Source organism: Oryzias latipes, chromosome 14 (assembly GCF_002234675.1).
Source record: "Oryzias latipes chromosome 14, ASM223467v1".
Taxonomy (NCBI): Eukaryota; Metazoa; Chordata; class Actinopteri; order Beloniformes; family Adrianichthyidae; genus Oryzias; species Oryzias latipes.
In genome coordinates, this window is record NC_019872.2 from 19,739,921 (window position 1) to 19,761,864 (window position 21,944).

The 21,944-nt window shown below is 38.9% G+C and overlaps 1 protein-coding gene across 2 annotated transcripts; it reads left to right on the forward strand.

Annotated features, from left to right (window-relative positions):
* The first annotated feature begins 2,924 nt into the window (after positions 1–2,924).
* Positions 2,925–15,655, forward strand: cnih2 (cornichon family AMPA receptor auxiliary protein 2). 2 transcript variants are annotated; one of them, XM_011483710.2, is made up of 7 exons: positions 2,925–3,408; positions 3,751–4,159; positions 8,984–9,052; positions 12,910–12,957; positions 14,244–14,356; positions 14,436–14,579; positions 14,667–15,655. In XM_011483710.2, exons 2-7 carry the CDS (start codon positions 4,079–4,081, stop codon positions 14,692–14,694), a joined length of 483 nt encoding a protein of 160 aa, XP_011482012.1. In that variant the 5' UTR covers positions 2,925–3,408; positions 3,751–4,078; the 3' UTR covers positions 14,695–15,655. The 2 variants fall into 2 exon arrangements, with proteins under 2 accessions (XP_011482012.1, XP_004076635.1); XM_004076587.3 differs by having other exon boundaries at positions 2,925–4,159.
* The last annotated feature ends 6,289 nt before the right edge of the window (positions 15,656–21,944 follow it).

Below are 21,944 nucleotides of genomic sequence, written 5' to 3' on the forward strand. Positions count from 1 at the left end.
AGACTTGGATGACAATGAATTACCTCCTCCTGAACCCAGAAAAAGCTGATTATACTAGGTCCTAAAGATGTAAGAGATGCTCTGTCTGATCAGATAGTCTCCTTGGATGGTGTATTTGACCACGATTGATTATTTAAGGCTCACATATTACAGGCTTGTGAACCGGCATTTTTTCTTGAACGCAACATATCTAGTATCAGAAATAGAACTGTAGCGTCCCTTTCCCACACTAAGGCACAGAGACCTAACCTATTTTAAGGTTCTTCATTTTGATTAGTGTTGGCTGTACAGCTTGCCCAACTACACATATCTCTCCAAACAGACAAAACGCTCCTCAACTTCAATTCCCTCGCTCCCGCACCAGCCTTCCCATTTCCCTTGTTTGGCCAATAGCTGAACCCCTCGCCTTTGGCTTGTTTCGTGCCCCCAGCCATCCCCCAGTTCCATCTGGATGAAGTCCAGCCGCACCATTTAAACATGTAGTTTTAGAGTTAGATAAGCCTATTCTTTTCTAACAGTTCTGGTACATCGCCGGTCCGTCTTGGGAGAGGATCCCTCCTTCATGTGGACATCCCTGAGGTTTCTTCTTTTTTTCCCACAGAACTGATTTTTTTAAGAGTTTTTTCCTTCCCAAGAAGGAGGGTCTAAGGGCAGGGATGGCCAGTTTAGTTTAGTCTGTTTAGTTTAGTTTATACGGAGCCCGTGACCTTACGTGGGTAAACTAATAAATATCTCGTTCCAACAAATTAATGTCTTGTTCCTACAAATTAATATTGCGTTCCCACAAATGAATATCTCGTTCCCACGCAATAATTAAGTTTCGCAAACAAAATATTATCTTTTTCCCACAAAATAATATTCCATTCCCATGCATTAATTAATTTGTGCGAACGAAATACTTATTCATGAACACGGATGTGAGCATTATTTGGATTTACAGCAGATACTTTCACATTTCTGTCTCTATGTGTCTCATTACATTGCATGGAAGACACGGAGGATGTTTAGAATTTGTTTATTTTAAAAAGCACAAAAGCATTGGTAATCAGGTCTCCATGTCTGGATTCATTCACATACGCACTCCATCATGCTGCAAAAGACGCTTTCTGCTGCTACCTCCGTGTCTCTGTGACCCAAATTCGTTCAAGAAGGGAAAAATAAAAACAAGAATGAACAATTTATTATTGTCTTGATGAAAATAAGAAAAATATCTAAAGATTTAGGATACCCAAGCTTGCTGCTTCGCCATACCAGATGTTGCTCTACCGGCCAGCCAGCTGATATTGTAGTTTAAGGTTGAATAGGACTAATAATATTCAGGACTTGTCTTTTAATTAACATACTCGTTAGCAGTCAATTTACATCCATGCATCACGACCAATTACCGTGTCCCTGTAACTGTGGTGCATTAAAATACAGCTATAGGCTACGTAGACGATGGCGCAGTGGTTAGCGCTCTTGCCTTATGGCAAAAGGTCCCAGCTCAAGTCCTGGTTGGGTGTGTGATTGTGGCCCTGCAACAGACTGGTGACCTGTCCAGGGTGTATACTGTCTTCGTCCACGAGGGGCCGGGTTGGGCTCCCAAAAGGGACAAAACAGGTTTAGAAAATGGATGGATACAGTGGTTGTTTTTGATACCATATTTTTATATGTGTTTTTCTTACTGTATTCTGATTCACAGTAACTGGGAAAGTACAGTAGTGACAAGGATAATTCCCACAATTAATCGCTTTTTAAACTAAATACCCACAATTCATTGGTGTTTATAGTAAAATACCCTAAAGCCTTTGTGCAATATTTTACTGCTGACATTGCAATAAAATACTGCCCAGTTTACAGAAATCTGCTACAGTGTACAGGAAACATTCCATGAAGGAGATTGATTGACAGCGTCGACAACCAATCAGGACGCAAAACAGAGCACTGTAAAAATGTTTTTTTGCATATGGGCATTTGTTCATTAGAAATTCATCTCTCCATTGGCATCAAAAAAAGCCTGCCCCACTCCCCATCCCCCCTTTATTTAGACACTCTCATGCTATCTTACAGCCCTTCACAACCTCATCCCAACATTATTGGTGCAACAAAAATGGTGAGCAATATTGGAGCGATCCATCCATACAGTTTTCAGCCACAAGATCAGCTCAAATGAGGAAAACAAAGACGTACATGGATCTAGTTGTCTACAAGTGGATGTATTAATGGATGCATCAGAATGGAGTGAGGAGCTTGTTGCTTGCCAATTGTAGTTTTTACGTAACAACTACAAGCTTCTTAAAAAAAAAACATTTTTTCATCTGCTCCTGATGCCCAATGATTTGAATGAAAAAATGTTAAAAAATTGCAATTTTAAGATGAATTTTCTTTATGTCCTCCAATATGAGAAAAATGCTACAAAAACATTAACAATAAAAACACTAAAGACATAATTTTCATCGCAATGGGTCTTTAAAAAAGCCTGATGTGTTCCTTTCATTGGAGAACTGTGAGGATTTTTGTTTTTCTGATTTTAGTTTTCTTGGTTTTAATCGTGTTTTATGTTGTCCTCAGTCACAGTCACACCACATTTGACAATCAGCCAAAGCTATTTTCTGTTGGCTGTCTAACCCCCAGCTTTGCTAAGAGTCTAGTTTTCAAGTTTCTCAGAGCCAGACGTCCATTTCAGAAACTGATGGATTATTGAAGGCTTTGGTCAGGGGGGCTGATGAGGAGGACAAGAGATGAAGACATTTACAGGCTGCCCAGCCCCCTCATCAGTCTCTGGGGAGGAAAAATTATGGAAATGTAGAAATGCAAAAGAGAGAAAGAGAGACTGACAGACAGAGAGGAGGAGAGAGGCGAGAGAAAGTAAGAGGGGAGGAGAGATGGAGCGTTGCTATTGGTTGAGCGTTAGAACATCAACCGTGACAGAAATATTTCTCTCCCAGAGTCTCAGAAATAGAGGAAGAGGCAGCCAGAGACAGCAGAGGCAGGAAACAGGCACAAAAATCTTTAAAAAGGACTAAAGGAAGTGAGGCGTAAGATAAAGAGATGGGAGGGGAAAAATGAGGGAGACCTGGAATCAATGACATGACTCTGGAGGGCTGTGGAGACTCCCTACCTCAAGACAGTAGTGTTTTCTAAATCAGCATAACTCCGAGTCAACATGTAGACGCTCTACGGGGCTCCAATTAAATCACCCCACTTTCTCTTTTCCCTCCCCACCAACAGAATTCCTTTTAGCCTGCATGTCTGAAGGGACAAATCTTGAATTTTTTTGAGAAATCTGGGATGCTTCTGAGACGTAGATGCAGAGCAGGCTGTTCTGTCATGGTGGCGACCCAAACTGACAGAACCGAGGACAGAGTGGACTGCTCAGAGGCGGACCCGTCTCCTGCCATGCACAGGAATTCTCTGCTCGATATTAAGGTCAGTTAAGATATCGACCCATTCTAATAAGAGCTGTTATCCAATCCTGCGATTGAGTTTCATCGTTTTGTGTGAGAGTAAAGCAATATCTTAAAGTTCAGTGATTTTTTTTTACTGCTTTCCGAGCTGACACTGTCAGCGATGAAAAGAAGTCACAGTGGTTAAGCCAACTGTGTTTGTTTACAAATGTGATGAACTTAGAAAGACTCAGCCATCGCGGTGTTTTTTGATTCAAAGCAACAGATGAACTGTAAGCCATAAAAACTACTGAACTCGCACACAAGCCATAACCATCACAGAATATTTATCTCTGCTGTCTCTACTGTGCTTCATATTGACAAGAATCCTGTGCTTAAGCGTCCGCGTGACCGTCAGACGCTTTAACCTAAGAAAAGAGGGTTTTGTGACAAGTGCTTCCTGAACCACAGCAAGAGAGCAGCCGTCCTGCTGTCAGCTTCACAAAAGCAGACAAACACCATGAGTGGAGGAAGCAGAGCCCCAGCCTGACCCGACCATCGATTGTTGCTAAAACCGAGTGCTTTACCTACCTGGACAGTATAGACTGTGGGTAAACACAGAATCACCCACTGAAGTGAAAAGACAGGAAAAGAGGAAGGGTAGCTCCTTCTCTCGTTCCACCCGCCCGATAGTCAGACTGGACGACTCAGCCATGGCGTTCACCTTTGCGGCCTTCTGCTACATGCTCACCTTGGTCCTGTGCGCTGCCCTCATCTTCTTCGTCATCTGGCAGGTGAGTAGCTCAGAGAAACACTGAAATGAGCACATGTTGACTCTGTGAACATCCACCATCCATCACACAGGCAGACAAACACAACCACCTACTCACTGTGCAACAACAGCAGTCACAACCCCTTTAAGGGAAGCGTAAGTCCAACTGAACTACTCAAACAAACTCTCAAATTCACTTCTTGATTGCCTGCTTTTATTCTTTGGGGTCTCTTTGCAGAGAAAATTGTGTTTTTGGTGTTTTTAACATGTTCTTGTGGAATTTTTCTCATGATGGGGGATATATATCGAGGAAAATTAAGCTTTAAAGTGCATTTTTTATTATTTCTTTATCTAGGAGCATATGATAGAATACCGTTGGAATCAGTAAGCTCCCTGCTCCGCTCCATTCTAATGTGTCCAGTTGTAGATAATTAGTTTTCCTCGTCTGAGCTGGCATCTGGCTCAAAACTGTACGGATGAGCAGCTCCAAAATTGCTCACCATTTTTGTTGTACCGGTAATGTCAGGTTGTGAGGGGCTGTAAGCTTGCAGGAGCGAGTTTAAAGAAAGGGATGATGGAAAAAGAGGGCAGGCTCAGTTTGTGGGAACAGTCTCGCAGCTCATATACAAATTTATTTTGAACTTGTGCCACTCTGCAGACACCATGTCCTAGAAAATGAAAAAGATTTTGTGATTTGGGCTAAAAACGGCATAATCATAATTAAAAGACCTCTGGGGAACGCTTTTAGATCAAAATATGTTAACGCCTCAAAAAGCAGGATTAATGTGTGTTTTGCATTTTTGCACACAGCAGCAAATTTGACAAAAATCCTCCGGCTGCAGCTGGCTCCAGCCCTCCATATCGGAATCAGTCAATAATCCCAGAGACCCCTGATAAACACTTTCACACATAAAGTGCTCAGGCTTGGCAATTTGTGTGTTATGAGCATGGGAGGCAAAACACAACAATCATAAATCTGGACGCCAAGCGCTTGTAAATACCCCCCCAAAAAGTGGAATTTGCACAGGCGTCGCTGGAGAGTCGCACACCGAGTCTGCTGCTTCCACCAGTCCAGACTCAACAAACAGCAGCACTCACCTTTTTATCATTCGCTTCACAGAAATGAGAATAATGTGAAATATGAAACGCATCATTATGGACATAAGACTTGAAATGACTAACGTACCAAGTGACTGAGTGGGTGAGACTACATATGAGTCACTCTGCGTGTCTGTGTACGAATGAGACGGCGAGAGGCCTGCGTCTGACTCCACTGTGCCACTGGAGAGCTCATCAAACCTAGAATTTGTTCTCCCCATCCCCCCTGCTGCTGAGGGTGCAGCACCCCAGCTATATATGCTTCCAACCATTCACAATGTTTTTTTCACTGCTGGAGTAACCATGGTGCTCGCTGAGGGACTCACCGCGTCACCATGGAAACTGCATCTGTTTACACAGGAGCATGTGTGAGAGATGATGAGGGGGTGCTGTAAAGGGAATCTACCAGGACTGCTTCTATTACACACACAAAACGGCTCTTTTTTTTGCCAATGAATCATTAAAGTTGATTCCTGTTAGTGTTTTTTATTGTCAGCCGTCAAAATTGCACTTCTCTGCTAAAAGGCTGACCACGTGTAGAGCAAGCGGCTTTTAGGATGAGAATCATGGATTTTATTGATCTTTTAGTCAAACCGCAATAAAAGAAAAGAACATTTACTAAATAATAATAAGTCAAAGGGTCTTTTTTTTCCTCCAGTTGTCTCCAGCACTTGGCTTATTGGACACACAAACACTAGAGCTTAACTTTAGACACAAATTTTAAATTAATTCAGACAGGAAATATGGTGAAAAAGACAGAAGGGCGACCTGTTTTTAGCAAAAAATTATAGTTACATAAAATAATTCAGATAATTTAGCTGCACTCCTACCAAATGCAGAATCAGCTGAAGCTGACGCAGATTCTAATACTACGTTGACACCTAGCATGTGACGTGCATTTACAGATGCTAGTTCCTGAACACACTTAGCGCATACTGTTCACACTGGACAAGCAGGGAGGGGCTTCTTCTTCCTTTCTTTATCTAATGTTTACTAGCTAATGTCCGCCACCTGCATTTGGAAGTGGCTTGTTGCGAAATGTCAAATCTGGTGAATCTTGCTCAACGGTTTTCTTTTAAAGCTCTATTCTGATATATGAAAAACTCTGTCATATAATTCCAGCCGGGAACAAACCACACTTACTAATTTGTTCTTTATAATCCATTTTCAAATGGTTGGCACTTTTATGAATTAAAGGGACGCCATCCATACCTCACTACCAAATCAGAGTCCCTGCTTGGTCAAAGTTTAACTGGTCTAACTTTCAATGTGCGTTAAATGGCCACACGTTTCGTACGTAGAGCCCAAAAACCATTGTAGAAACTTGCTTAGCTACACAAAGCAAGTGAGAGTTTTGAATGTGGAAGCCCGAAATGCCCATTAATGCACGTTTACATAGACTTTTCATCGAAAGTGGTTACTTGAACGCGCATTTCCGAGGGCAGTGTTAATGTAGTTTACTAGAAACTATTGTAATCAGTCAGAGCAGTTACTTTTTTTTTTCTTTTTCCAGAGCATTTCCACGTCAGGGTAGCTAAGAACTCTAGATCCATTTCGTAGCTTTCCCTTTTTACAGAATCTAATGTGAACGGGTAAAGTCGTAGATGTACTTGTTCTTTATCTGTCTGAGGAGGAAAAATAATGTACAAACTTGAAGCAATGTATAAAATCTAACAACCTGTTTAAAAAAGAATGCTTTGCAGAAAAAACATGCATGCAATAAGTGTCTAACCACCAAATATTTTGGACTGATGAAGTTTTGCCTGCTTGGGATGAACTCAGACCATAGAAGACTAAAGCCCAAAGCCTAGACACTGATGTTGGTTAGAGTTCAGACCATTCCGGAGCATCACTCCATGTGAAGGATGGGGTGGAGGAGGGCAGACGAACCATCTAGAATTTGATTTATTGATTTATTTCAAGCATTGCAGTCAAAGCAATAAAGAATTTACACATCTTTATCAAACTCATTACAGAATTGATGAAATGCATATATTAAGTAGAGCTTGTTTTATTGCTTGAAAAGGAGTGGGAAGAAGCGAACTTATATAATCCCACCCCTACTAGAATGCAGAGAGAGACAACTGTTCGTGAATTTTAACAACTTCATCAGTATGGCAGTATGGCATGAGTTTATGTACAATCATAACAAGACCTAGCAGAATCACTACTCAAAGTGCAACTCTTATTCATAACATATTTACAAATAACATAGAACCCACTCATATGAGTGGACTTATGATATGCGACAAAACTGATTATTTACCAGTTTTTGCACTATTTGACATCAATGTGAAGACAAAGAAAATAATAAAAGAACCAGTCTATAAAATCTTACGTAATGAAAAAATATTAATTAGGTTAATAATGACGTGTCCAGACAAAACTGGAAACTCTGTGTACAGAGATTTTTTAGAAATATTTAGCTCACTTTACAATAAGAACTGTCCAATTTATGACATAAAGAACCAATTTGCCAGATGCCCTTGGATAACTACAGGTCTACAAAATGCTAGAAAAATAACCTCTAAAAAAATTCTTAAGTCAAGAGAAACTTAACAAAGATATAAATTATTCAAGAATAAACTAACTGAAATAACATGCCACAGTAAAAAATATGTACCGGTCCTTCAATAATCTACTGAATAAAAACAAAAACAAGGTGAAGCGAGTTCGGGAGATAGTAAATATCATCATTAAAAAGGGTTTCAAAGTGAAGGGCTTCATGATAATGGTGTGTAGAATGTTGTAACAATCCAGAACACCTGTGAGTTAGATATATCTTTCTCATCAAAATTGTGCCAAAGCTTCCCAAACCCACAAAATGGTGGAATCATCCCATGTGTAAGCAAATAAATAAAACTACAACCAAAGTAGAAAGTTCACAGCCAGTGGGAAAGCTCTCCTAAAAGTGTGGAACAAGAAGAATACATGGCCAAGAACAGAGCCTTGTGAAACACCTGTGGAGATGCATTAACCCTTCAACACTGGAGCTTTAGTGCTTCTCTGTCTCTTCAGCGGGTGAAGCGGAGAAAAGCAGCTTTGCACCCTTAGGCAACACTTAACAGTAGTGAAGTATTACATATCGTGGACAAAGACGATATGAAAAGCTGCTTGTCTCCATGTCAGAATCAGCTGATTTTCGTTGATCGTGTGAAGTGTAGCAGTTTGTCTATTGTTTAAAGCTGTATTCTTCCTCCCGCCACACATTTTCAAAGTGTCATATTGCTATTTTAGAGGGAAATGAAATAATGCCTATAATTAAACTTGCAGTGTGGGTTCAATAATTCGTCATAATCAATATTACATTTAGTTTAATGATGTAGTCTGGAACCCTGACAAGTTTAATTATTTTCTAGATATGATCATATTCAAAGATTGGCTTTAGAGAAGTTCACTGAAGGAGCTAACGTTTACCACAAAGTGGACAAACTGACAAATGGGCCAAACGGCAACAACCCTGCCTGATACTACTGAAATTAGGTGCGTTCAATCAATCAGAGTGTACAATCAGCTCATCAGGAGCAAGCAGGGTGTTGGAAAGAAGCACCGCTTTACCCATAAAAATGCACACATGCACCACAGGTTACAGGAAATGCTCCAAGGCTCAGAAAAAAATCACACCTTTTGGTAATCTAGCAATGGAAACCCTGTCTCATAAAGACTGATGCAGCTGTCTGTGTGTGCCTCTTACCTAAGTGGAAACTAACATCATTTTTTTCCCCCACATGTGAACATTGTTTTGCAGATCATTGCCTTTGATGAGCTCCGCACAGACTTCAAAAACCCCATCGATCAGAGCAATCCCACCAGAGCGGTAAGAGCCCTGCTGCTTCTCCTCCTTCAACAACCATCAAGCTGTCATTTGCTTCAAAGAGGGATCCCGTTTTCGCGCTTTGTTTTTAATCTTAGTTCTCAGAGACTATGGTTGGGTAAAAAAACTCAAGATGAATAAGGCAAATCACCCCAGAAACAGCACAGTCATCATTTAGACTTTAGATGTTTGCTCTGATCATGAGACGTACATTCTCATGAGCAGAATAAAAGTTTAGAGCATGATCAGAACATTTAAAGACTCACTCTAAGAAAATTGTGTTTTGGTATTTTAAAGGGCTCATTACCATGCAAAATCACAAGTTTAAGTGTATAATAATGTTAATTCCTCAAAAGATACAACCCCGTAGTGGTATAGACCCCTTAACATGTTCTTTTCATGATGGAGGACATATATAAAGAAAATTGTGCTTAAAATGGTATTTCTGTGTATTACTTTATTCAAAATGTGGTGAATCAGAAGCAAATGAAAAGAAGGAAGTTGGAAAAAAGCCCATAGTGTGCCCACAAAATTGACAACTTTTACCATATCTTCTGTCAAAACTATTATGGTCTGAAATCCCACCTTAATCCATAACTACTAAAAATCTACGTAATGCAGACCTATTTACAGTAGTGCCCTGGATTTTAAAATTAATTTAGACTCAGGCAAATATGACGTCACCAAATTCACAAAGAGAAAATCTATTCGATATGAGTGTGTCTATGTCTGAATTCCTTCAGCACTCACCACTAAGTGCGTTTGCCATTTTGTAGTGCTGTCCAAAACTAGAAATTCAAGTATCGTGTCTCATTTGCTCTTAAAATCCAGTCCACTAGATAGTCCCGCACTATATAGATTTTTGATAGTTAGTGAAATAGGGTGGGAAATTGGACATAGCCTGTTTAAGTGGTCCTCAGTGTAGTTAAAGACAGTGAAGTATCTTTCAGAGGATGTTCGATTGGCTGTTCTTCTTGTCAATCAAGTGTTGTATTTCACGGGGAGGATGATAATTTGCTGATGGATTTATCTTAAATATATTTATCTTATATTTAGTTGTTTTTTGTTTATTAATCTTTGATGGTCTGTGATCTACCGCCACCGGTCAATCGCGATCGACTCAATGAGCACCCCTGACATGGGTGCTACAACCAGCAGGCCACTTGCTCTCTGCTCTGCTCCATTCTGATGCATCCACTGGCAGACGATTAGATCCATGTACGTCTTTGTTTTCCTCGTCTGAGCTGGAATTTGACTTAAAACTGTACGACTGGATAGCTCCATGACTGCTCGCCATTTTTGTTACACCGGTAAAGTTAGGTTGGGCTCATGAGGGGCTGTAAGCTAGCGTGAGAATGTCTAAACAAATTGACGATGGGAAAAGGGGGCTGGCTTAGTCCGTTCCAACAGTCCTGCCCACAACTCAGAGGGAAATTTCTAATGAACTACTGCCGCTCTGCAGAAACTATTTTGGCTAAAAACAGCATAATCATTATTAAAAGACCACTCTGAACACTATGAAAATAGATCAGAGTGGGTCTTTAATGAGACTTAAATTCTTTTTAGTTGACTTCTATAGCAAAGCCCACATAACATTTCTTGACAACTCATTTGTATGCAGATTAAAGCAATCATGGCTCTGCGAAAATGTTGGTGTAATCAGTGAAAGAGATCTGCTGAAATGGAGCTAATATTTGTACAGCGATGCCTGTTAAATCAAAAACCCGCTCAGGTGTTACACCAGGAAAGTAACCTCCATCGTACAGTAAAGCATTTGAGAGACTAATTGATCTTTTAATGCAGACCCTTTCCCCGTGGGTTTTGCTCTTCACAATGCAGCAGAAAAGAATGCTGTCTTCCTGTACCAAGTCAGTAGCAGCTGCGAATATCTTTTCACAAGAAAGCTAATGTTCTGGCAGTCATGGGAGTCTTCATCTGAGCTGAGAGAGTGACGAGGAGTGGGAGAGGAAACTGTTTGCAGCAGACTGTGGGAGTGTGGAGGTGTGCTAGCCGCAGGAAGTCGAAACAACAACTGCACCACCTGGAAAGCAGAACTCCATCTCTGTTAAAGGACAACGAGGATTTTTGCTTTGATTTTTGGCTGCAGATTTCCTGTTGAGACCATTTATCTCAAGGCACTGATGATAACCTCAACATTTGATGTCACTTGTGGACATGTATTGTTTGATCCAGTAGAATATAAAAGTCTACTTTTGGCCTTTTCTCCCTCTGCATCCCTAACTGAAAGCCTTGCTTACTGTTTCTTTATTAAAACAGTTTGTTACAAACCCGAACAAAGAGTCCATGGCTTTAGGCCATAAACTCTAAATTTACTGCTCCAATAACAAACCATGTTGTATATTAAATGGCGGTAACTTCACCTGATGTTTGCTTTCCTCAAGAAGTGCCTGAGAAAGTTGTCCAGATGAGACATCTGTCTTCTGAAAAAGATTAAGCAAACCAAATTAATGATCTGTCTCTTCGTTGCTGGATAATTGGTGCTTTTGTTTCCCGCTCTGGATGGAAACGGAGCAATCTAGGTGACGGAGCCAAACATCTCATTTGTCTTATCGAGTGATCAATAAACAAGCAAGTGAAACATCTCCCCGAGGACCACTCCTTTTCTGGTTTATTGATGCTGTGAAAGATGGATGTATTTCATTCCAAAGCTTTTAAGCAGTTTCTTCTTTGTGGCCCACAAGGGAGTCAGAGCTGCGAGCTTCACCACAAAGAATTAAGCATCAGAGTCGTTCAGATGTAAATGCAGATGCAGATGATCCTGCGTTGCTCAGTGCAGCCAATCCATGGGTGTGTGGGTAAAAAATAAGTGCACCATCCTTCAATTTTGTTATTGCAGGTGTCAAGACTTGGAAAAAACTATCCTTTTTTGTGTGTCAGTGTTTACTGGATCTTTCCAAGTGTCAGGGCTGAGGTTCCTTGAACAAAAGTTGATGACCAAAGAAGAAAAAAATGAAACCATCAGAAAACTTTTACGCTCTTTTCTAAGTCCTTATTTTATAGCACAGTTAAAATCTTTATTTTATTCAAAATTTTATTTTGAGTTTTTAAAGTAAAAATAGTATATTTTACCTAAATGGTGAACACAGGGAGACCACCTTCTGGGTTGTGACACGAACAAGTGGGTACACTGTAAAAAGTTTTAACTTTTGATCAGATTTTTTATTTTTTGAGTTTTGAGATTTGTCTTTTTTGGATCACAAATGTTTGTGTATATATTAAGGGTTTTATTTTCTTTTTTTTTTATTGTCAGGCATTTTGATGTTATTTAAGCTCAAATTTGAGTTGGGCATAGCAAACCTAACATACCTGTACGGCATGTTTTTGTTTTGAACATTATCTTGAATTTTAGGTTAAACTTTCTGGCATTTCACCTGGATGAGGATTCAAAATGTCTTTTTTTTTTATAAATAGTTGTTTAGCAATTGTCTGAAAATAGCCTATTGATGTTTTTTAGATTGACATGCAGCAAAAATGTTTTGATTAGTCTCTGCTAATGCTTTCCGCCTTGTTCTATGTGTGCTCATGCAGACATTTTACCTTTCTTTCTTATAAATTATGATTGTTTGCACTCCGCACCCATAAATCAAATATGAAAACTTTTTGTACAATGCATTAGCATTTTTTAACTTCCTGTTTGGTTATTCATATTTCCATTAAAATGTCCTGTACTTCCTTTTCAGACCTGCTAGAAAACATTTTGTCAAGATGCTGAATATTAAAACAGCATACTTAACATGTCAAAGAGACATTTTTTTGGTAAATTGACAGCATGCATAGTCTTTCCTCTAGCTATAAATATGCAGACTGTTGACCAGACTCTCTTTACATCTGATCCACAGAGAGAGAGGATCCTCAACATCGAAAGGATCTGCAACCTGCTCCGGAAAGTGAGTAATAGGTGTTTTTCCCGTCTGCTGTTTAGTGACTAAAGCAGAGGGGCTTCTGACAGCCATGACCGAGTCCCAGGATGCATTCTGATTCATATGTAGCCTGTCAGCACAACCTGCCATTACAGCTCTATAGGGATAGAAATGCAAGGAAGGCATTTCTATTTTCCTTTTTGTTTGCTTTTAGTAAATATAATTTAAAAAATATTCTTTCAGAAAGCGGACATTCGGAAAATTTTGTTAGAGACGTTAAATAGTCCAAGAAGCAGCAAATACGTGTGCTGCTTGAAGACGTACAGTTTGTTTTTTCTTTTTTTTATGTTTTTAAATGCACAATGTTATATTCATGTCAAGCTTTGTTGTTCAAACACAAATGGACCACATTCATAATATATAAGGAATAAATCACAAGCTTTTTTTAAATTTATCATTTTGTTGGACATAGTTATAAGAGTGCATTTGGCAATAAGTTAATTTTTTTCCTTTTACCTCATAATTTGTAGGTGGACCCCTTCATCTTCATTCCTGCAAACATAAAAACAGGGATTATCTGCACAAAAAACAATGCACCGCAAATACAGCCAACATCAATCCTAGATGATTTCATATTGAGTGTCGGTCAGATATTTTTACATTACCTCTAAATTTGAACTAAAAACACTACTAATCTGGTTTTGTGAATGTTAGGACTGAAACTTTCAACATCAATAAAAAAAATGCTGTTTTATTTTGCTGTATCCTTTCATTATGGATGGGTGTGCCAGTTTAGGTCAATTTTGTATGCACACCACACATTTTTTCTGTCCGACCTAACAGGTCAGGGCGAATATCATCGCAAACAAAGACCTGTAAAGCTATGTTCAAACCTCCCACAGCAACAAGTGGCCGTGTTCAATGAAAAGTCTATGTAAACACATGTTAGTGCGCGTTTCAGGCATCCTCGTTCAAAACCGTGCGAGGTTTTTGCATAACTGCTCATCATCACCCGCCAGCAGGGACACAAAAAAACATAGATAATAATAATTTGGGAGATACAGCTCTGGATGCAGACTTCTGGGGAAGTTATAAACTTATAAAATCCCTTTTTCGCAGCAGCTAGTCATGAGTAACGTTAAACACCTTCTGTGTGAGGGTGTTTGCCTCTCAGTGTGATTTCAGTTCTTAGACTGTGATTCTGTTACACCACGCAACCAAGCGTAAATAGTTTTTCGGTATCGTTGTGAAAATGCACAAAAATGCACAAAAATGCAGACACGTAACCGGGTCTCTGTGTCTGTTCCGCGTAGCTGGTGGTACCAGAGTACTCCATCCACGGGCTCTTCTGCATCATGTTCATGTGTGCCAGAGAGTGGGTCACACTTGGCCTAAATATCCCGCTGCTCTTCTACCATCTGTGGAGGTACAGTCCCACAACACATGTCCCAGTAGCTGCGTTTGAGCTTTCGGCTTCACCAAAGAAACCTCTCGACTTTTTTTAGGTTTTTCCACCGGCCTGCTGATGGTTCAGAGGTGATGTACGATCCTGTGAGCGTGATGAACGCTGACATTCTCAACTACTGCCAGAAGGAGTCCTGGTGTAAGCTGGGCTTTTATTTGATCTCTTTCTTCTATTATCTCTACAGGTGAGCTTGAATTATTTTGTCCAAATTTCATGGCTGAAGTTTCCAGAATTGTTTTTGATATTGTGTGAACTTACTTTCATGTTGTAGTATGGTCTACGCCTTGGTGAGCTTCTAACAAACACGTGTTCTGAGGATATGAAAGGAGAACAGGCATGAACTCTTCCTCTCTCCACTTGTATTGACTTTCACCTTTTTGTTTTCTTTTTCAATCTAATACTGGACAAAATAAGTGGAGCAATCTGAATGAATGTGCATCGATTTTACCATTTCACTACCCCATGCAGCTGCCGGACCGGCTGAAAGACGTTTGGAAGCTTTGTGAAGAAACAAAAAACGAGGACACTGACGCTTGCGATGCCTTTGACCCATCATACGGTTGAACATTTTTTCTGAAGGGCTGGATTTTACCACACGCTGCTCGCTCAACTCACTGTGAATTTCCAATTTAGGGGCTTGAATGGAAACAATTCATGTCTGTATTCAAAACGTATTAAGAGCAGGGTTTGGGTATGATCATGCACACATGAACCTCTTAGATCCGACCGAGTTAGAGGTGTTTCTCTGTAAGAAAACATTTAAATCCTGCAAATAAGTTAAAGTGTGGATGAATGAAAGTGAAGAACAGACGATGTTTATCAGCCTCTGCCAAATGCCAATGAAAGATGAGGGTGAAATGAACAGCCAGGGACCAATCCTTAGTTAGACTTTAATACTACGTTCACACCGGGCATGTGATGTGCAATCAAGAACATGCTCAATGGGGGTTCTCTAATGTGCTTTTAGGACATGGTGTTCACACTGGATTGTTGCTACCCAATACCAGCGCATGTACCTACAGTTTGAAGAAGCGTGGAGCGAAGCATCAAAGCGATGCAAATCCCGCAAATCTTGATCCAGGCTTTTTCTTTCACAGTTCTCATTCATCTTCTAAACCAGTTTTGTCCCTTATGGGGTCGCGAGGCTGCCGGAGCTTAACTCAGCCACTTGTGGGCGAAGGCAGGGGACATCCTGGACAGGTTGCCAGTTTGTTGCAGGTTCACAAGTTACACAACACTCACATTCACACCTACAGACAATTTAGAGTAACCATTTAACCTATGAAGCATGTATTTGGATGGTGTGAAGAAGCCAGAGTCCCCGGAGAAAACCCACGCATGCACGGGGAGAACATAAATATCTTTCACAGCTCTATTCCTATATATGAAAGACTTGATGTCCTAGAATTCTGGCTGGGCACAAACTGGAATTATTCATTTCTCCTCCGTGAGCAAAATTCAAACGGGTGGCACTTCCATGAATTCAATAGGACGCTACCCATTTGTCATCATCAAACAGAGTCCCTGATTGGTTGAAGTTCAACTGGTTTAACTCTCCATGTGTGTTCAATGGCTGTGCGTTTTATATGTAGAGACCGAAATAGACCTGCAAAAAAGGCACGCAAGAGTTTTGAATGCAGATGCATGAAATTTGCATAGACTTTTCATCATTAGAGGTCGCTCTGACGCACGTTTCCGAGGCCGGTGTGAACGCAGCACAAGGGTCATTGCCAGCTGGATATAAATGTGAAGACTAGTACAACACTTCATGCTGGCTTTTTCTGCTTTCCAAATGACCTTTGGGCTCAAAAAGCAGAAAAATAGACAGCTGATTGTGAGTAAAAAGTTATTTAGGACAAATGGGAAAAGAAAATAGTACAGAATATTTCAACATCTTGCCAAGGCACTCTGGGGCCTTGCACTTGATTTCACTCTCTGTCACACTTTCTGTTTTTTTGGCACAAAGGTGCTGTCAATAATTCATTTATTTCACTCTTTTAAAAAAGATAAATGAACTTTGTTGTATTTTGGGTGTGAAAGAAGCACCTTACTCATTGATCCAGTGAATTCCATTCGTCTGCATCTTTATTATACACTTTAGCAACGACGTTTTCTCTGATTCGATGTAGAGTAGTCGTCTCATGTACAAAAAGCAATCAACAAGTAACTTACAACAGCAAACTAGCAATGTGATAGGACTCATGACACATATCAGTGGCGTGTTATTCAGTGTCTATAATAGGTGAGACACAAGTTGAGACAGTTATGACTCCATGATAACATTGTTTGAAGTGTGAAGTCATAGTGGATTCATCCCAGTATTTCTGCAATTGTGTTGTTTCAGAGGAGACGTGTGAGATGATGATGCTGATGTGTGCTAATTAGCTTAATCCATTTTATAGGTAAGTGACGGTCTCGTTTGAGCAGTAACCCTGAGAGCAAACTGTGATCTTTGTCGAGCATCAGCTCCTCGTGGAGAAATGGATGTTGATGAGAAACAATGCTTTGATCACTGCAGCCTTTTCAAGAATCTTTTTTGTTTTTTTAAGTTTTGAAATGATTCTTTTGTCAAGGTTTTTCATCTACAGTTTTGGTAGAAATTTATCAGCGTCATTGATCGTTAGGGTCTGAGGATGGCAACCTTTTTGCAGAAAACAGTGTGTTGTCCATTTTTAAATCAGATACCACTTGTAAAACATTGTAAAAGGCCGTGTCACACAGCCACTACGCACATTATAAGCATATTGCACGGATGAAAGTGAGTCATTTTGTGTGAAATATTCAGATATGTATTACAGATGAACCACGTTAAAAACACGGCAGATGTACAAATAAACCAGACAAAAACCACGTAAATCAATGTAGAACATGAACCGTGTGTAATTATTGCGATGTTTATATGCAATTCATTAGAGATTTGTGCATCAATTATGTAATTTGAACGTTATATGTGCGCCGTATACGCAATATAAAAGTTTTACATCGGTGGAACATGTGTGAAAAGTCCGTTAGACACTAGTGGACGTACGTGGAATGGTCGAGAAAAGCCACAAATTCGCGTATGCATCTTGCAAAATCAATTGCATAAGATTTATGTAATAACCTGCGTAATTCTCAACCAACTAAAAACTGCTCAAAACTGAATTCTTGTTAAGAGCCGATGGCCGAAACCCTCAATGGAAAGAAACACTTGCATTTGCCATTTGTCGAATTTAAAAAACAGGAGGTGTTAGAGCTGAAATTGTAATTAGGCAAACTTTTTGTTATTATTTAACTTTGTTTTGTTTTTTATAATACTACAGTTTGGAAATTTCAAGTGAATTCTAACAGTGATGATTGGACTTCTCTCTTCTGTCAGAACTGGGTTACTTTGCTTACTCTTGTCACGCCATGCAAATGCAAACAGCATCCGAATGAAAACCCAAATTTTCTGGAAACTATCTTTGACATCTGTGTGATTCAAATTTAGAGAAATGCTTACAATGCTGTGCTTTGTATTTTTACCATCCTTATTTGGCCAAACTAAATGAAAATAAGTAAAATAAGGAAACAACTTGTGGGTGGAAACACATTATGAAACAACTTTAAATTTGATTCAAGTTCCAGCTGGACATGATGTTATTTTCCCTTTCTGGGAGATATTTTAAAAAGAATTTTTCCACAAATACAAACATTTTACCAATAAAAAAGAGCAAAACTTAATTTCTAGCCTTTAAAAAATGTGCTGGATTAAAAGTAAGATCCAGCACAGTCCATCTTCATAACTCCAATCCTATTTTTGAAATAAGTGTCGAAGTTCTCTTTCAGCAATTAGCATTCCGTTATTGTGCCTGGCAAACTTGAGTACCATTTTTTGTCCACTGCAAGGTAATTTTTCTGATTTTTATGTTCATGCAGTCTCAACCCATGGCATCTCTGCTTTGTGTCTTCACTGACCTATTTACTGTCAAATATTTGCAGGATTTTCTTCTTTCCTTTTGCTTTTTCATTCATTGCTGTAGTTGCAGATGCTGACTTCTGTGTTATCATTCATTTCCTCTGCCTTGTTGTGTTTACTTTTCCTGTTAAAGCTCTGATGTTTGTCTTGGTCTGCATGTGTCTCATCCACAGAATCTTCCATTCTTGTTAGCTTACTAATGCTTTTAAAAGATTTTTACAGTTTCAAGTGAACATTTATTAAGATTTTCAGGCATTTTCTTTAAGCTGCAGACTAATTTTGTGCAGTTTTTATTAAGGCTGTTGCTGTTTGTTTCAGGGATGCAAAAGGAGGGGATTTTATTGCAATTAAAAATTTCAGTATTTACAGCACAGAAACCAAACATGCAAAACTACTTTATTCCTAAATCTTACATCTTTTAACTGGAAAAATCTTGGAGCCACAAATCTGTTTGCAGCCGTTTATAATGTGCTTGACTTAATATATTAAATATATATATATTATAATATTACATTTGAAGCACACATTCCAACTTTTTAACTGCTATGTCCTATTTGATGTTTTTACAGTAAAATATAAATTGTAAAACATGCAATAAATACTTGTATAATCAAAGAAAATTCCTTAAATTGAATCTGACTGGTGATAGTTCACCGTTAAACCCAAACGTCTTTATTTATAACTATTTTTAATCTTCTTATTGGGCTTAAGTGATTTTACCACAGGCGAGTCAAAAAGCAGAAAATTGTACCTAATTCAAATTAGTATTACTTCAAAATTTCCTACTTTTACATAAAAAGATTAGAGGTTTGAAAAAAAAGATCTCAAGTGTTGAATTGAAAGATTTCTGACTTTAAGCTTAAAATTGATTTACAATATAAAAATGCATTTTTAGTTAAATAATATCCATAAATTATGTAAACTATGAACATTAAAAACAAAGTGTAATACAAAAACATCAAACCAGTAATTCTTAATGATGAAAACAATTACAACGAAGCTTATATGTGAATCATGTTGGTGCATAACCACAGCTCCTTCACTTTAACAGTTATACTTCTTTATTTTTGTTTATTTTATGCTTTTTAGGTCAACTTAACAAACAGGTTAAAGCTATTTTCTACGTGCAGTAAAATGACCCCAATGATAAAACTAGTGATAATATTCTTCAAACATTTAAAATCCAGATGTTATGAATAAATATTAATGCCAATAATAAAGAAAAGAAATATGAAATATTTAATAGTAAACATTTCTAATCAATTTTGGCAAAAATCTTTAAAGTGTTTGTCCATCAGTGGGTTTACTAATGTACTGTAGAGTTAGTTTCCTTTAAAACAAAATAAAAACATTATTTTAGGAGGCTCCTTGTCTTAAAAGAAACTATCCTCTAAAAGGTAAAATCTGAAACGCCAGCTGCACACAAACATGCACATTTCACTTTAATCCTATATCTTCCCAGGTTAAATTCCTAATTTGATGGAGTTGGATAAGAATGTTTAGCCCCAGAGCTTCTTGCACAGGCTGTCGGTGATCTGAAAGACATTGTGAAGCTTGCATGGGAGAATTCTTAGGACCTCAAAACTCCAACAGTGTGAGTGTGTGGAGTCTGGACAATCACTATCAAAGCACACGAGGAAACGAGGGGAACTGAACTTGAATGTCATTGTGTAGTTGCTTTATACAAAGCATTTTAGAAAAATCAATATCTGTTTATCTATTTGTAACTGTCTTTTATACATTTCACATCAGTGTATGCTACCTTCAATTTGGTGGTCTACTTTATATTTACCGATTTACTATGATGTGCAGCTATTCACATGCAGTATTCTAATAAAACCGTAACACTAGAATGTTTCTTTTGGTGCTGTTTTACGTCACGGTGAGAATCAAACCTTCACTCTTTGAAGGAGAAGTGTGCAGATGGAAACAGAAACAGTAGTGTGAGATGAGAACGTCACGGGGAGACCTGAGAATAACAAGACGAAGGACCAAGTGGCCAAGATAACAGCTGCCTTTGAAGCTCCTAAACATTCAAAAAAAATACCGAAACAACCATAAAACCAGATCCAGTCAACTAGCTGATTGGAAGAATTTCTGACCAATCAGCATCAACCTTCATGTTCACGTCCATGTAACATGGTGCAAATTTCTCTTGAGTAAAAATTTTTTTTATTCAATACTTTCAGTTACAAGAAACGAAAATAGTTTTGTTTGCACCTGTTCTTAAGTTTCAAGTGCATTTTTCTGTTTCAAGAGCAAAAGACATTTTTCGTTATTTCGCGCACAATCTTTTTAATGTTTTATGCACAAAACAGTGAGTGTTGTGCTTGGAATAATGGCACACAAATCATTCTATAACCCTTGTGCTATCCTAGGCACTATAACATTGGGTGTTGGGTCATCTAGACCCACTAGGCAGTGCGCTGAACCTTTTTTCTTCAATGATTTGTGATCTTCACTGGTGTCCATGGATTACATGAAATCTTTCCACCTTTATCCACCTTTGTCATAGTAGGGAGAACACGTCAATGTAAGGGTGGGGTCATCTAAGATAGCACAAGGGATAAAGGGGCTGCAAGCAATGTAGGCATTTTAACAACTGCTACCATGCAGGAAAAAAAATGTAAATACATTTTTTCCCAGATCTGTGCAGGAACAGTGACTATCAAAAGGTGAAATAAAAGGGACAAAGTAAAAAAAGAAAGACGGTTTGTTTCAATTCCTAAAACATAGACAGATAAAAACCCAGAGTGTGACTCTTACGAGAGCAGCATATGGACTCTTCTGAAGTGGCGTCCTCCAAACATCTGTGGAAAGAGCTGAAACATGCCGTCTGGTGATACCCATCAAACCGGTAATGTCTGGAGTGGACATGAGGGGGAACAAAAATAACTGCTGACAGCTGCAGAAACCACTCAATTTCAATTAATGAGCCAAAAAAGGCTGCAGAATTACCTACAACTGGCTCGGTGTAAAATGTTGAAGTGCTCCAGGCTGTTTCTTTCACAGCTCTATTCTGAAAGACATGAAGTCACATAAGTCCATCTGAGTTTAAACTCCATGATCAATTTTCTAACCGTTGGCATTTCCGTGCATTAAAAGGGACACCATCCATCCGTCACTAAAAAACCCAAGTTCCTGATTGGTAAAGTTCAACTGTTTTCACTCTCAGCGCCTGTTCAATGGCTGCCCATTTTGTATGTAGAGCGGTCGCACAAACTTCCACCTTATCGCGTTGAAATGAGAGTTTGGAATGCGGAAGCCCGAAACATTCATTTCTGTGCGTTTACGTAGACTTTTCGTTGAAAGTGGTCGCTTGTACGCGCGTTCCTGAGGCCGGTATGATTGTAGCATGAGTCTAATAACTATGCTGCTTCGTTCAATCAAACAAACAAACTGTGATGTCTAGAAATGTGACATTCAAACGACAAACCAGTAAACAAATTTAAATGATGAATACATAAATTCTGCATTACTGCAAAGACTGCTTAAAAAATGAAAGTAAAGAAATATTTTCAGTAGTGTCATTTAGTTTTAGGTTTGTTATTTACAAAAAAGATATGTTTTGTTTTGTGGATTTCTTGCAAATGCAGTTGTTTTGTCCACATG

Excerpts from the sequence above, each read along its gene's own strand:
- cnih2 (XM_004076587.3), top strand. The coding sequence starts at position 4,079 with ATGGCGTTCACCTTTGCGGCCTTCTGCTACATGCTCACCTTGGTCCTG. Across the intron at positions 9,053-12,909 it reads AGAGCAATCCCACCAGAGCG|AGAGAGAGGATCCTCAACAT; the intron begins GTAAGAGCCCTG and ends TCTGATCCACAG. Across the intron at positions 14,357-14,435 it reads CTCTTCTACCATCTGTGGAG|GTTTTTCCACCGGCCTGCTG; the intron begins GTACAGTCCCAC and ends GACTTTTTTTAG.